A 14,064-nucleotide genomic window follows, 5' to 3' on the forward strand; every position below is an offset into this window, starting at 1 on the left:
ATTCTTTACTTTCTCTTTTTCCCTCTTATAAGTGCCATTCCCATTTAAGGGTAGAAACACAACTAAGGCAGTAATGCATATGATTCAGGCATGATTTTATTTTAACCATTACAATCCATGTGAGGAAGGAAATGGAAATGTATAGTACATTTCTAAAGAAAGATCCATATTAGAATAAATTGTGGAGATCCTTTTCAGCCTAGAATGACATTTTATAGCACAACCGTTGGGCCTGGAAGCCTTGATGATGTCATGGTTAAATATATTCAACATGCATTGAAAAACCAGGAGCTGGTCCCTCAGTAAAGCAATTTCATGATAGCTGCCTGTCCAAACTCAGCCCAGTCATAGAGATGTGTAAATGAGCCCTCAGCTTCTGGAATAAATGTATATCTTATTCATAGATTTGAATAATACATAAGGTTTTGGTGATTCTTTTCACTATCTATTTTGGTAACATTTCCTTGTGTTTGATTTCATAATACTACTTTGATTTCTTAATGAAATGCATTGTTGTTCATTTTGGTTATTTGTTTTAAACAGGGGGGGTTGTCAGAGACACTCCAACAGGCAAGCACTTTCTTGAAGTCTTTGACAGATGGCTCTTCTACTTAGGAGACAATGCAAACAACTGCTGTGTCTTGGATGCCGAGATAAAAGACAAGAAAAGTCACACAGTTCAGATAACAGTGTAATTGGACATTCACCTGTTTGCCATTTCACACTTCCATGGACGAAAAACTCACTCACCTCCCAGCATGCCTTGCCACTCTTTTACTTACAGCAAATCCATAACAATGAAACAGGTGACTTTCATGCTGCTGTCAGGAACGATCTAATTTCAGCTCTGGGTGACTGATTGCAATTGGCTTTGCCTCATCTGATAATTAATCTATGTCACCATTAATTGGAAGAGAGAATAATTACTGGCGATGTTGACAGTGACTGTACGCTTCCCCAGATTTCCCCATTGTGTTGGCCCGAATAAAGGCTTTGAAATTCAGTACTTAAAGTTTATGTAAACTGTAACAATACCTATGCCCATGTGACACTTTCAGACGTTCTGTCTAATGTACTTTTGTTTTTGTGTTTACCAATCTTTTTTACCTCACTGAAAGCTGTCTCCCTCAATCACTCCTCAATGTTCTATCTTAATTTTGTGGAAGTTTAAAGTTTTCAATGAGCTGGAGATGAATGATTAATGAATAAATTTAAATGCTTCATTTTGTCCATGGATCATTAGTCAAGTCCTTTGTGGTAAGGACCTGAGAAAGGAGTGGAAATTATTGAGACATTAGCCTGAAGCAAGTTTGAGGTAAATATTATGCAAAAAAAATGGGGCGGGGGGGAGAAGAAGCGTGAACAACTTTTGGTCTGGTAAAGAATCTCAGGAACCTGATCTCCTTATTCAAGTCCAGTTTTATGGTACTAATAAGTTGAAGTATGGCACCTATAACAAGAAAAATGTTTAATAAAATTATTTACTGGCTATAAATTGCTTTAAGCAGTAATTTCTCAAATCTGTTGCTGAGCAACATAAGAACAATACTTTTGGGAATGACCAGTAGAATGTTATTGATATACTAATCAGGAAATAGAGAAAGTTTATGAACATTTGAAAATAATACAACCCTTGAAGCAATTCATGCTTCCAAAGAATTGAACCAAATAACTTCTCCATTTATTTCTTACCTTGTTTGCATGAGGTATTTTTAAAGGTATGACATATATTTCATAGAACAAACTGGTGCTACCATCTTTTTAGTAAACTGCTTACAAAACTATTACACCATCACTGAGCAAAGACATTCTTAAAGGAACAGGTTCAGTTATAAATCTAATCATTGATTTAAAAGTGAGAGTTTTTCTGTTATTTTAATGTTTGATCAACAGATGATGGAGACAATCTTCCAAACAAATGTTAAAAACAACAACAACCCAACATTAATATTGGGTCTTATTTTGCCTTTCTGGCTGAAAAACCCTGAAAATTGCCAACAACAATATAACAATAAAGGAATACAGCATTCTCAGATTAAAAATTGAAAGAATATATGAAATTTCATTTAAAATCTATGCACTTTTAAACTTTACTCATAGTTTCTTTTATACTTCTTTTCCCAAGGCCAATGTCAAAAGCAGACAAGCATGGATTTGCAACTGTGGTCTTATATTGTAAGACCCTTCACTAAAACAGCACAAGCCATCCTTAATTCATTAAAATATTATAATATTCCTGGCATCATGCTCCCCAAATTTAACAAACTTCTTGGTTTTCTTTATCATTATGCAGTTCAGCGTATGCTGATACCTACTAATGAATACATGTCCTCATATACTGACCCTGATCCACAAATACACAGTAGAACAGTAGAAGAGGATTCTACTGAACATGTGCTCTAAACAACAGAGCTTTCAACAGATCTTTTGGGAGATAAAGGAGACAAGAGCTGCATGCTACCTGCTCCTCTACAACAGGTGAGCGATGTTCCCAAAGCTGACTGTCAGACATCTATAAGGGAATGAGATTGCTGACTCCATTCAGCACAGATTACCTTCTAAGCACATCCCCATTCCTTGCAGAATCCAGTTCACGGATGCGTACACTTGTTGTTTGCCTGTATATTTACTTTCAAATGTGAAATATATACAAATTAAACTTGAGAGTGATCACCATGAATCTGCATTCACTAACTGACCATTTGACAACATCTGCCATCAGTCTGTTGATTCTGATGGCATACCCAAGAGGCATACACAAGAAGGATGCCTTGACTGAAGTGCCCAAGGAGTGCCAGAAAAGTGGCATTCCTCAAAATCCATTTGGCTCACATAGATTAAAACCAGAATTTTCATGTGTGCTCAGAAACATATTGGCAGCCTATACAACTCCTTAAACAGAAGTGAGATGTATTTCCTTCATCTGGTTCCAGAAAGTGAACAAGTTGTTGCATTTTGGACCTGCTGCATTTTCTAAATTCTCTTCGGGAGCAGCCTTGAATAGTACACATTATAAAAGTCCAGACCGTTACTGAGGTACGGACTTTTTATTCAAACGTTATTTTAATTGTTAATATTATTTATTTATTTTATTCTTTGGCCAGGGTGACTTAATTTATATTGTTTTATAGGATGCTATTTATTTATGGTTGTGAGCCGCCCCGAGGCTTTGGCGAATGGGGTGGCATAGAAGTTCCCTAAACAAATAAATAAATATGGGTTAAGGCCATTGTTGCTCAAGAAAGGTACACTGGCACATCAGGCTTAGCTGGGAAATGGTGTCCCTTGCTGCTGTGGCTCCAAGCAAATTAAGCCACAGTAGTAAACCAAATATTGCCCCACCCTCTGAACCTGTGCCTTTAGGAGAAGTGTGACCCCTTCTGAAAAAAAATACATTTATATAACTTGTTACCTGCAACTTGATAACCCATTATTAGCAGCATCATATCTAGATTGTCACTAAATTTGGTTTATCAGTGTAGGATATACATAAGATAATTTCTCACTAGGAGGTGAAGCAGGATTTTTTATTGGTGGCCTCCTATCTAAAGAATGCCCTCCCTAGAGACATTTGTCTGATGTCTACATTATGGTGGTACCAGATGAAGATTTTTATATGTATTATTCCAAAGGCATTTTAGGAACTGTTTTAGTGCTTTTAGATATTTGCATTGTGTCTTGGTTTGGTTATATCTTGCACTTTTAATTGCCATTGTTCTATTATCTTACATTTAATGTTTGTAATTTATCTGTACATCTGCCAGAGAATCTGGGTGTAATATATAATATTGAATGAGTAAATGCATGTGTGTTTTAAAATTGTATATAAAGGATGAATATATCAGCCCTCGCTGATAATTGGTTTAAGAGTGGTTCACCCAATTAGAAGATAAAATACAAAAAGTAAACCAGCAGAATAAAAGAGAACAAACAAGAAAAATGTTAAAAGCCCAACATTCAAAACCTTGGGAGAATAAAAGGTGTTCACCAAATGCCTAAAAGACAGTCATATTAGAACCAGAAGAGGCTTCTTGGCTAGGGCATTCCATAGGTGGAACACTAAGGCTGAAAAAGCCTCTAGAGCAAAATTCTTCTCACTGTGTAATGCCCTAGACTGAAAGTTAGTCTTATTTGTTATTTTTCTGTCAAGACAGACCCCAAATTCCACAAAGGAACCTAGATGTGACCTCTTTGTGTCTTAAAGAGCATTATATTAGCCTATTTGCACTTGAGCATCTCTTTTCCTGCGATGCACTGCTCTTCTGTTGGTGTTCCTTCATCCTATCAGTGGTTGCTTCAATTCCCAGAAAGTTTGGCTGGTAAAAGGTGGATGCTAAACCAGAAACAAAAACAAAATCACATGCTGAATGTTTCTGACACAGACCTTCAGTACTACCAAGATAAAAACCTAGGAAAATTTGTTATTTGTTTTTCGACGCCAGGTGAAGACCTTTTTCTTTAAATGCCATTTTAATTGTTAATATTATTTACTTATTTTATTTTTATGGCCAGGATGTCTCCAATTATATTATATTGTTTTATATTGTTATTCTTTATTTATTGTTGTAAGCCGCCCTGAGGCTTCAGCGAATGGGGCGGCATAGAAGCTTTCTAAATAAATAAATAATAAATAAATAAATATCTTAATGCGAATGCCAGCAGCTGTGGAAAGAAAAAAGATTCAGCTCCTACATGTTGTGTTTATATTATCTCATCCTATCTATATGCTGTAACTGGCTTGTGATCTGAAGACTGAGTGGCTGCTTTATTTTGATTTCATTAAACTGCTAAGGGCAATATACCAATCCTAAAATACTATTTTAAACCTGCTGTTCCTAACAAATGTAACTGAAAGGCTGTGATAAAATATTGCTTTTAAGAAACTCCACACACACAACCCTGATGCATCACAAGCCACTGTTATACTTTATAGGAATGCAATCTAAATCAATTATATATTTGGAAGGTTTCCTAGAGAGAAGCTATGAAAAGACATGCTTTTGGCAAATAGTGCCAACATGTTTTGATCAAAGAAATACAGCACTCCAGGACCTTGGAATACAGTGAACCTGCCTACCCTCCAAGGCAGGAGTCAAACCTCTAACCTTGGAGGCCTGGATATAATTTCAGGTCCCCTCTTCCAGATTGTGTAAATTTCTGCATTATTCATTTCCACAACATTTGAGCATCACAGCTGAATAAGGACCTGATTGTGGTAGCTCCACAGAATCCAAAGCCTTCCTGGTTTCCGAGCATACCACCAATACATGAGACCCAGCAAGCACACAGGCTCCAATGTTGAAGAGCTCTGAATTGATAGATAGGATTGCAATACTTTTCTTCATCATCATCTTCTAATCAAGCTGTACAAACTAATAAGCTTTCAAAGAGCTTATGGACCTCAGATGGTAATGGGGTCCATATGTACCCCAACTTCAGGGAAGAGGTCTTTGCTATTCCCAACAGGACCTGTTTATCAGGTGCATGAATGTGCCATGGTCAGGAAAGCATAACAAACAACACTGGGAACTGCCATTATTTCCTGTTATTTCCCAAGGCAATGGTAGCTGGAAAGATGGAGAGAAGGGAATTTTAAAGTAAATTGGAATTTTAGGTTTTATACTGCCACCAGCAATAATGCTATTGATGTGTATACCAGACATTTTCTTTCAGTGCTTAATAAATAGAAGACATGTCCACATCCCCATGTGGGAGTGGCACTTTAAGCTGCCCTGTGTGAGAGACAGACTGACAGAAGTTTGACTAAAAGGAAAATGTTTGCAATCTTTCCACATAGTAATTTTTGTTTCTTGTTATATAAATGATCAAGCACTTGAAATGGGTATAAGAAGAGGTATTTTAGTAATATATTTTACTATATGTTTTTATTTCTTAATTCAAGTGTTACTCACTTTGGACCCAGAAGGTAGAGTCAATTATAATCCAAGATGCTCCTTGTGCAAGGGATAAGAACAGCAATCATGTGGAGCAGTTCTGCATAAATCCAGGATTCAGAATGTGTGGTTTATAGTTTCACCAAATCCTAATGATAGAATCATAGCCCCATAATTCACAATTACTTGTTTACTCTCTATATAATACCTCTAAATGTACTTGACCTGTATAGTGGAGGGGAACGTGAAAACATGATCAGTGGTGGGATATAAATCCCAAATTCACATATAGTGACCATTATTTGCTGGCTGTTAGAGGTCATTTTGGAGCATGTGTGTGTACAGTGCTTTAACTCTCATGACAGCAGATTCCAGGCTGAACAGAAATACTGTTTATTTTTATTTTATTAATACTTTGTAAAAAATGGAGATGTAAGTATGTCTTTGGGGAACATTTGAGTTCTGCAAAATACTAATTAAGGACTCTCTAAGTGTGTTTTGAAACCCTGTTCTTAAATACTGTTACTAGGGAGAAAATCCCTTTTGTTTCTGTCAGACTTGCTTCCAAAGAAATATGCATAGTCAGGAGCAAGGCTTATTCTGAGTGAGGGCTCAACCCTACAGCATATATTTATATCAAAGATAAGTAAATTAGTAGAAATGAAGGGTACCGCTGAGCAAGTCTAGAAGTCCTGGCAAGTCTAGAGTCTATTTTCCTGGCAACTGAGTAACCTCAACCATATATCCATACATTTGGGAGTAAAGATTAAGGGGTGTTAGCAAGATTATGCAGTGGGTGTGCAAGAGGATCTGTCCATAGTCTCTCAGCCATTGCAGCAGTATTTAAGCCATGTATTTAAAAAAGAAGATGGAGGAAGAGGAAGAAGAGAAGGGAATGGTTTCTGGCTGGGTTCCTAGAATTCAGATTTTAATTAGGTATATAATTTAGATATGGAAGAGCATGCAATGGATATGGTTAATTCATAAGCATCCATGGAATGAAATAAACTAGGTGCAGGTCTGGTGGGGATCCTAAGTGAGGACCTACTTTTGTAATGTGCTCACACAATGCAACAGCTGCTTGATAGGAACTGCTCTTGTGATGTAGCTCCCAAGATTCCATTATCATCTAAGAGTGGGGCTGACTGGGGGTAAGATCAGAAAAAGGCACAGCTGTACTCCAGGAAAGACAGTGAATAATATGAAAAGCAGGTAACTGGGGTGGGGTGGGGTGGGGTGAATCAAAATGTAGCAGCAGCATCAGTGCTGGCTCCATTTTTGAGGGACCTTGGACAGCAAGACTCTCTCAATGGGCCCTCTCCCTCAGTTTGCCCCTTCTCACTGCCTTTGTTACCACCAGCTCTTGCTTCTCACTCTCTTTCTCTTTGTTGCTACCACTTGCTTGCTTGACAGGCCAACACCCAGGGAGCAAAAAGGGGGTGGCATCCCCTGCTCTTCTTCACCATCTCCACTGCCTGGGCCACAGGGAGAGGCTGGTGGGCAAGCAGATTACAATGGTGAATGGGTGCAGCAACCCCAGGGGGCTCCTGCTACTGGGGTGCAGGACCTCAGTGGGTGCCTGACCATATATTCCCTTGACATCAGCCCTGTCCATGTTTGTAGGGGGAAACCCACCAAAATCATTGGGGTTTACAGACATGTACAGAATTGTTTTTAACACATATAGAATTGCACCTATTTATGGATTTTGAAAGCAAGTGAACACTAAAATGCATATTTAAAATATCTACTTAAAAAGCATTTTTATAAACAGCAATTCACAAACATGCAAAAATGAAACAGAACAGAATAGTGGACTGGAAATATGCACAGATTTGTGCGTCCCTTTTTAGATTTTAAGCAAGAGTGCAGAATATCTTTGCCAAATTCTACTTTGTAGAAGTGCTTGAGGGTGCATTGCAGCAGAAGGTATGGACAAAGCCAAAAGGGACTTTAAATCTCACAAAGAACCAGCATATTTTAGCTGTCTAGTGACTTAAGAATTAGGAGAAGCAGTTCAACCTTTTAGAATAGTTAAAAAAACACACCTGCACTGAAATATAGGAAGCTACCAAATAATTGTTGGGGAAAGGGAGGGTCCCTTTTGGAAATCCATGGGAGAGAGATTGGATTTGCTCTGCAGGCCTGAGGTTTGCCAACCATTTTTAGACCCTAGCCCTAATTATCTCAGGAAAGGGCAGGGGGCTTTAGAAGATGGGGAAAACACCCAACAATGCTTTCCACTCCTCTCCACCTCTGCAACCTTGATATGCAGGAGTAACACAACCAAACTAAAACCTATTAGCCAATCCAGAAGAGATACAAAAAAGGACTATTTTGAACACACGCATTTGCCACTCACTCACATCATAAACTCACTTAAACAATAGCACTGCCAGGACTGAAGGAATAAAACAACTTGCTTCTGCTGCCCTGATGCTAAACACATTTACTTGTGAATAAGCACCATTTTGTTGTTACAGTAAATTCATAAATGATATTTTCAAGTAAAAATAATGCAATGAACATCTGTAACCATGATCATGCCCAGTTGGCTGCCCAAATGTTTCAAGATTAGAACAAAGTGTGCTGCTGCATCAGCCTGCCATCTGCCCTGCTGAGCCTTAGAATGCTCACAATACCCCCGGACCAGTTGGCCACTGCCAACTTTTGATGGTCATCTGGAGGGCCCTACACATGGCATGGATCCTACACATCATCCTCAAGGTCCAGCACCAGGGGCAGAATAAGGAAGCTTGCTCAGGCAGATGATTTGGATGCCATGAAATGGACAGGAAATGCTGTGGTATGATTGCCATGCATCCTCAGTGCATGCAGACCTTTGGACTTGGAAGCTTACATGGAGCCTATGTCAGGTGATCTTGCTGCTGCCACCCCTCACGCCAAATATTGTCTCTAGATGGCCATTTTCAGCCTTCTAGATTTAGTGCCAGGGAGCAGGAGGGAAGGAACTGAAATGTCAATTGAAATCAGTGTAAGCTGGTAGGTCCAACCTCCTCCCCTGTCTATTCCTGGCACACACCTCCTTCCCCACCCCCAAAACTCATCTGTGATCTTGCTAGGGGGTCAGCCAGTGCAGTTCTTTCTGTGCCAGCTGCAAGAGGAGCAGGATGAGGTCTTGGCCTTTGGCATCCCAACTGGAAGGTTGCAGAACCTCCAAGTTTCGACTCTACACATTGTTGGGAGGCCATAGAATTTTGCCCTAAATTATCTAAAGTAATATTGATTTTTTTACTGGCATGGATGTTTGTTGGCTCACCACTGCATGATCTTTTGGATAATAACTCTAAAAGAACTTAGGCAAAATATGTTCACCCCCTTTTCATTGCCTCCTTTTCTGGTTCATACCCTTATATGATCTGGTAGGAAACAATGCTTTTTCATGTATCCCACTGTTAAAATGGATCTTTGAATGGGTGCCAGAAAATTTGAACCCATTGTGTTTTGTGGGTTAAAAAAAAAAAAAAAACAATATGAGGGCATTGGAGCATGGAAAGGAGAGGATGAAATGTTATTCATGAGTAGCTCTCGGTCAAATTGTGCCTACAACAGCCATATCAAAACAGTTGATTTAATATCTTTTTATTCTTTAAAAGAATTAACTTGAAAGGTCACATTAAGGCTCATTCCATCAGAGACATATCTGGGAAAATATCTCGATACACATCAGTTCCCATCCGAGAGATTTTCAGAGCTACTGTTCTCTCTGAGACTGTTAAAACTGTATTGTCCAAATTCAATGTTGCATAATAATTTAAAGTTTAGCCTACTACTTTCCCAGAACCTGCAAAAGTGACCCAGTCCTCCCTTGCTGCAATCTGTGATCCCAAGGGAGATTACTGTTCCAGGAGAATTTTGGCTGAAACATTAGAAAGCTAATGTGGTGCTGGACTAGGGCTGGCAAGATCCAGGCTCTAATCTTTCCTTAAGCCTTACTAGTGATCTTTCCAGTCACCTTCTTTTCAGCCTGACCTACCTCACAAAGCTGTGGGGAGGATTAAATTGACATGTGGGGAAGAAATATGCCCTGTTAAGCTCCATAGAGAAGATGTAAGATATAAGCACAATAAAGCCAATAACGAGAAATATGTGTTTATAACCTGTACGAAAATGAACAAATCATAGAAATTCCTCCTATTATCTACAGCAGTCAAAGCACAGTAACAGCCAACAGTCTTTAGTGCCCAAGGATCTATCACATCAAAGCTGTACTTTTCACCTTCTTGTTTCTCCTCTTTAGGCGATCCTGCCAAGCCCTGCTTGCCTTTGATTATGCTGGAACTATGCAAAGACACAACAGGAACCAGGTTATTCATATTGTTGGAAGTAAAGTGTGGCTTTTGTGCTACTTCTTGCATAATTAGGAAAGGAACTGAAACTGATGCTGCCAAAATCTTCCTCTATAATGCAATCCCACTAAGGACAGTGTGCACAGTCCTGATCCCCACACTTAAAAAAGGAAATTGAGAGCTGGAAAAAATGCTGAAGGGACAACTAAAATCATAAAGGGGGTTGAGAAACTTTCCTATGAGGAAAGATTACAACAGCCAGGTTTGTTTAGCTTGACAAGGTTTGTAAGGGGAGGCATGATTGACATATATAATATTATACATGGTGTAGAGAAAGTGGATAGAGAGATATTTCTCTCTCTCTTTCATAAAACTAGAACCCAGGGTCATCCCATGAAGCTGATTGATTGGAGATTCAAGACAGATTAAAGGAAGTACCCCTTCTCACAGCACATAGTTGAACAGTGGAATTCGCTTCCACAAACTGTAGTGATGGCTAGGGATGTGTGAGGAATTTGCTTTGTGGCTGGGAATCCATTTGATCCCTAAGCTCAGCTCTCCAGAGTCTGGCTTACACCCTGGAGAACATGCTAAGCATTTGCATGGGCGCTGCCAGGAAGTGAGCCTGTGTGAACTTGTGCAAATGGTGTGTGTCCCTCTTCTGTTCACATGACCTGCAGCATTTGTGACCTGCATGTGCTGCAGAAGCTCAATGTTTGCACAAGTGAACTTCCACAAATGTTCACAAACTTCCTCTTGGTTTGGCTCACTTCCTAAATGAGGTCCAAGCATGAGAAGAAGTCTGATGAACTGAAGAGGACTGGATTCCAGGGAGGATTGTGAACCCTAGTGATGGCCACCAAATGGAAGGGCTTTAAAGAAGGACTGGACAAACTAACATGGTCAGGAAGGTTCTGTTGCACTAATGTCCTGCTTATCGATTGTCAGAGGGCCACTGGAATACAATGCTAGACTAGATGGGACTTTGGTCTGATCCAGCACGGCCCTTCTGAATGTTCATCTTGAACTTGGATTAAAAAAAAAGTTAGTCTCAATCTTTGTATGCATTTTTGTGTACACTTCTAATATTTGCATTTTGTATGCAATGTTGTCTAACACTGCATATTGTGGAGCAATTTTGAATGCAATATACTTGAATGTTATTTTTATGAATATGCACATTTTCTATGCACCTTTCCTTAATATATGCAGTTTTGACTGGAGAATCCATTTTGTTGTAAGAAAATTTGTCACACAAGACAACACAAGGGGATGTGTTTACAGCATGAAACTGAAGAGCAAACAAAACATCAACTCTTGCATCCAGGGAAACCTATGTGCACTGGGTCATCTAGAAAGCACTTTAAAAAAAAAACATTTCCCTCACAGTCTAGCCATCTCATGCACATTTCATCCTGCCTATATGGGAATATGGATACTTTATTTCTTTCAAAGAAAAATGAAAATTGCAAATTGGGGTTTTACTTGCTTTTACATTTCCCTCCTCTATTTTAAATTATGCTTATTCACCCATACATTCGCTCCCTGAGTATTCATTTAGAAGGAAGGTTTTGTAATAGTCACATTTAATTTATCAGGGTGCAATAATTTGTGTTTCCCAATCATCTTGCAGACTTTGGTTCATTATACTATTGTTTCACATGAGTAAGTTAGCAAAGTTTGGATTGATTGACTCTAATTAACTAAAACTGGTTCCAGGCTGTGCTTCTATTGTTATGGTAGCTAGCCACAAAGCCCCAAACTGTTCCATAACGGCATTATAAGGTAATATCAATATGAAAACACTAGCTAAATTTTAACATTGATTTATATTTTTTGAACAGAGATAAGTGATGTGGAAGAGGATGGGGCAGTTCTAGTCAAAGTAATTCACACCTAACTTTAATAATGGGATTTTCCCTTCATTGCCGGTATATATATTCTTATGAACGCATCCCTGTCTGAAGATGAGATACCATATTTTACACCAAGGTACAGAACTACTGTGCTGTTGTTGTTCCTATGCTCTCAAGTTGTTTTTGACTAATGGCAACCCTATGAATGCAAGCCCTCAAAAATGTTCTATCCACGACATACCTCCTTATTCCCCACACCCACCCAACCCTTGGTAATCTAGAAGATGTCGGTGGGTATGGCTGCATCCACTGACTGTTTCACTGGACCCCTGGGCATTGTGCATTTTTTGTGTTAGGAGAAAGGGGCCCTGAGTTTGTGCAGTACTCCCTATGGATGTGGTTTGCCATGCATGGAATGACTCAGGTGGTGTTCAGTGGAATGGAGATTTCCTTTCCCTGGCAGAAACCCAAGGGGGCTGCAAGCTGCAAGTTCTACATATCTTGCTTGAACACATAGGTTTGGGTACAGGCCCAAAGTGTGACTGGCCCAAAGACACCCAGTTAGCTCCATGGATGAGCAGGAACTAGAATCCACTCTCTTAAACACTACACCACACTGGCTCTCATTACAACATTTAATGGATGTGAGTATAAAATAAATTTAAAATATGAGGTTTTAGCCAATGTTCATCCTACTTAGAACAGATTCATTGAAATGAAAAAGAATTAGGATAGTCATGTCTAACCTAAGTCCTTTTTGTTTCATTGGGACTCCCCTAAAGAAGACTAATGCAATGCATAAGAGATAAATTCTGAGAGTATATACAATTACCTCTTTAACAGAGCCAAGTTGGACCCATGCAGTTTACTCTATAGGTTCAGACAACCTCAGCACTGTTGCTTCACAGCCAGCACACTAATGCAGTGTGGAAGCCAGGCCTGAATGTCTTCTTAGTTCTCAGTGTACTAGCTAACAGTTCAGATTGTCTTGATACAGATTTAAAGAACTTAGTATGAAAGCAACCTGCTGAGTAATCACAGCTACCAAACAGTGCAGCACCAAAAGAGATCCAGGAGAACAAATTGTTTTCTTCATGTTATTTTAGCATTTCTGCTAAACTCAATCCAGAGTTGATGATGACAATTGTTCAGGAGACCATTTAGGTGGGGAAGTGCTTGCTCAAGTGTTCAGTATAACCTATAGCCTTTCTTAAGAAGCAGGATTGTAACTCAAGAAGACTTTATTAAATTGCGCAAAGGTAAAGGAATAAAATATAGTTCAATAGCTAAAGGAACACAACACAACACAGCATGACATAGCATAATATGTGTTATCTTGTCTGAGCTTAGTAATGGACTGGATGTGGGCCAATAAGCTGAAACTCAGTCCAGATAAGACAGAGGGACTGTCGGTGGGAAGTCCATCTGTTCAACTGGGAAATTTCCAACCTATTCTGAATGGAGTTGTGCCCTAAAGGATAATGTTCACAGCCTTGGAGTACTCCTGGAGTACTCAACAAGTTGTTGCTTGTTGCTCAGGTGGGCTTGGTCTCCAGGAGTGCTTTGTATCAGCTCTGGTTGATAAATCAGCTGCATCCCTACTTGGACAAAGCAGAGCCTTGCCATGGTTATCCATGTGCTGGTAACACCCCACTTGGAGCACTGCACTGTATGTGGCACTGCCTCTGCAAATGGTCCAGATCTTGCAACTTCTCCATAACTGGGCAGCACACCTGCTGATTAGGACCAGTTCCCATGAACATATCACATCAATCCTATGTAGGCTACATTGGCTGCTGGTTTTTGTCTGGCCCAATTCAAGCCCTAAACGGTTTGGAGCCGGGTGATGAGGGAGCGTTTTCACCATATATACCAGCCTGTTCACTGTGGTCCTTGTCTGAAACCTTCCTTCGCATTCCTCCCCTTAATGAAGTGAAGGGGGAGATTGCAAGGAGGAGGCCTTTATAAAGTATAGTACTCCAACTTTTGATCCAGTTGGCGCCC

At 39.4% G+C, this 14,064-nt stretch overlaps 1 protein-coding gene across 12 annotated transcripts in view; it reads left to right on the top strand.

Moving 5' to 3' along the window:
* The window catches only part of CCDC178 (coiled-coil domain containing 178), a 172,420-nt gene that overhangs the window by 137,642 nt on the left and 20,714 nt on the right, over positions 1-14,064 (top strand). For 9 of the 12 annotated variants that reach the window (XM_044424404.1, XM_044424398.1, XM_044424408.1 and 6 more), the window contains 4 exons: positions 544-691; positions 2,294-2,478; positions 10,156-10,222; positions 12,049-12,169. In XM_044424404.1, coding sequence (XP_044280339.1) covers positions 544-615 — 72 coding nt within the window. In that variant the 3' untranslated portion in view covers positions 616-691; positions 2,294-2,478; positions 10,156-10,222; positions 12,049-12,169. Of the gene's footprint in view, positions 1-543; positions 915-2,293; positions 2,479-10,155; positions 10,223-12,048; positions 12,170-14,064 lie in introns of those variants that run through there. The other 3 variants (XM_044424405.1, XM_044424399.1, XM_044424400.1) reach the window with 3 other exon arrangements.

The sequence above is a fragment of the Varanus komodoensis genome, unplaced genomic scaffold, assembly GCF_004798865.1.
Source record: "Varanus komodoensis strain SLA01 unplaced genomic scaffold, ASM479886v1 scaffold14_1, whole genome shotgun sequence".
NCBI lineage: Eukaryota > Metazoa > Chordata > Lepidosauria > Squamata > Varanidae > Varanus > Varanus komodoensis.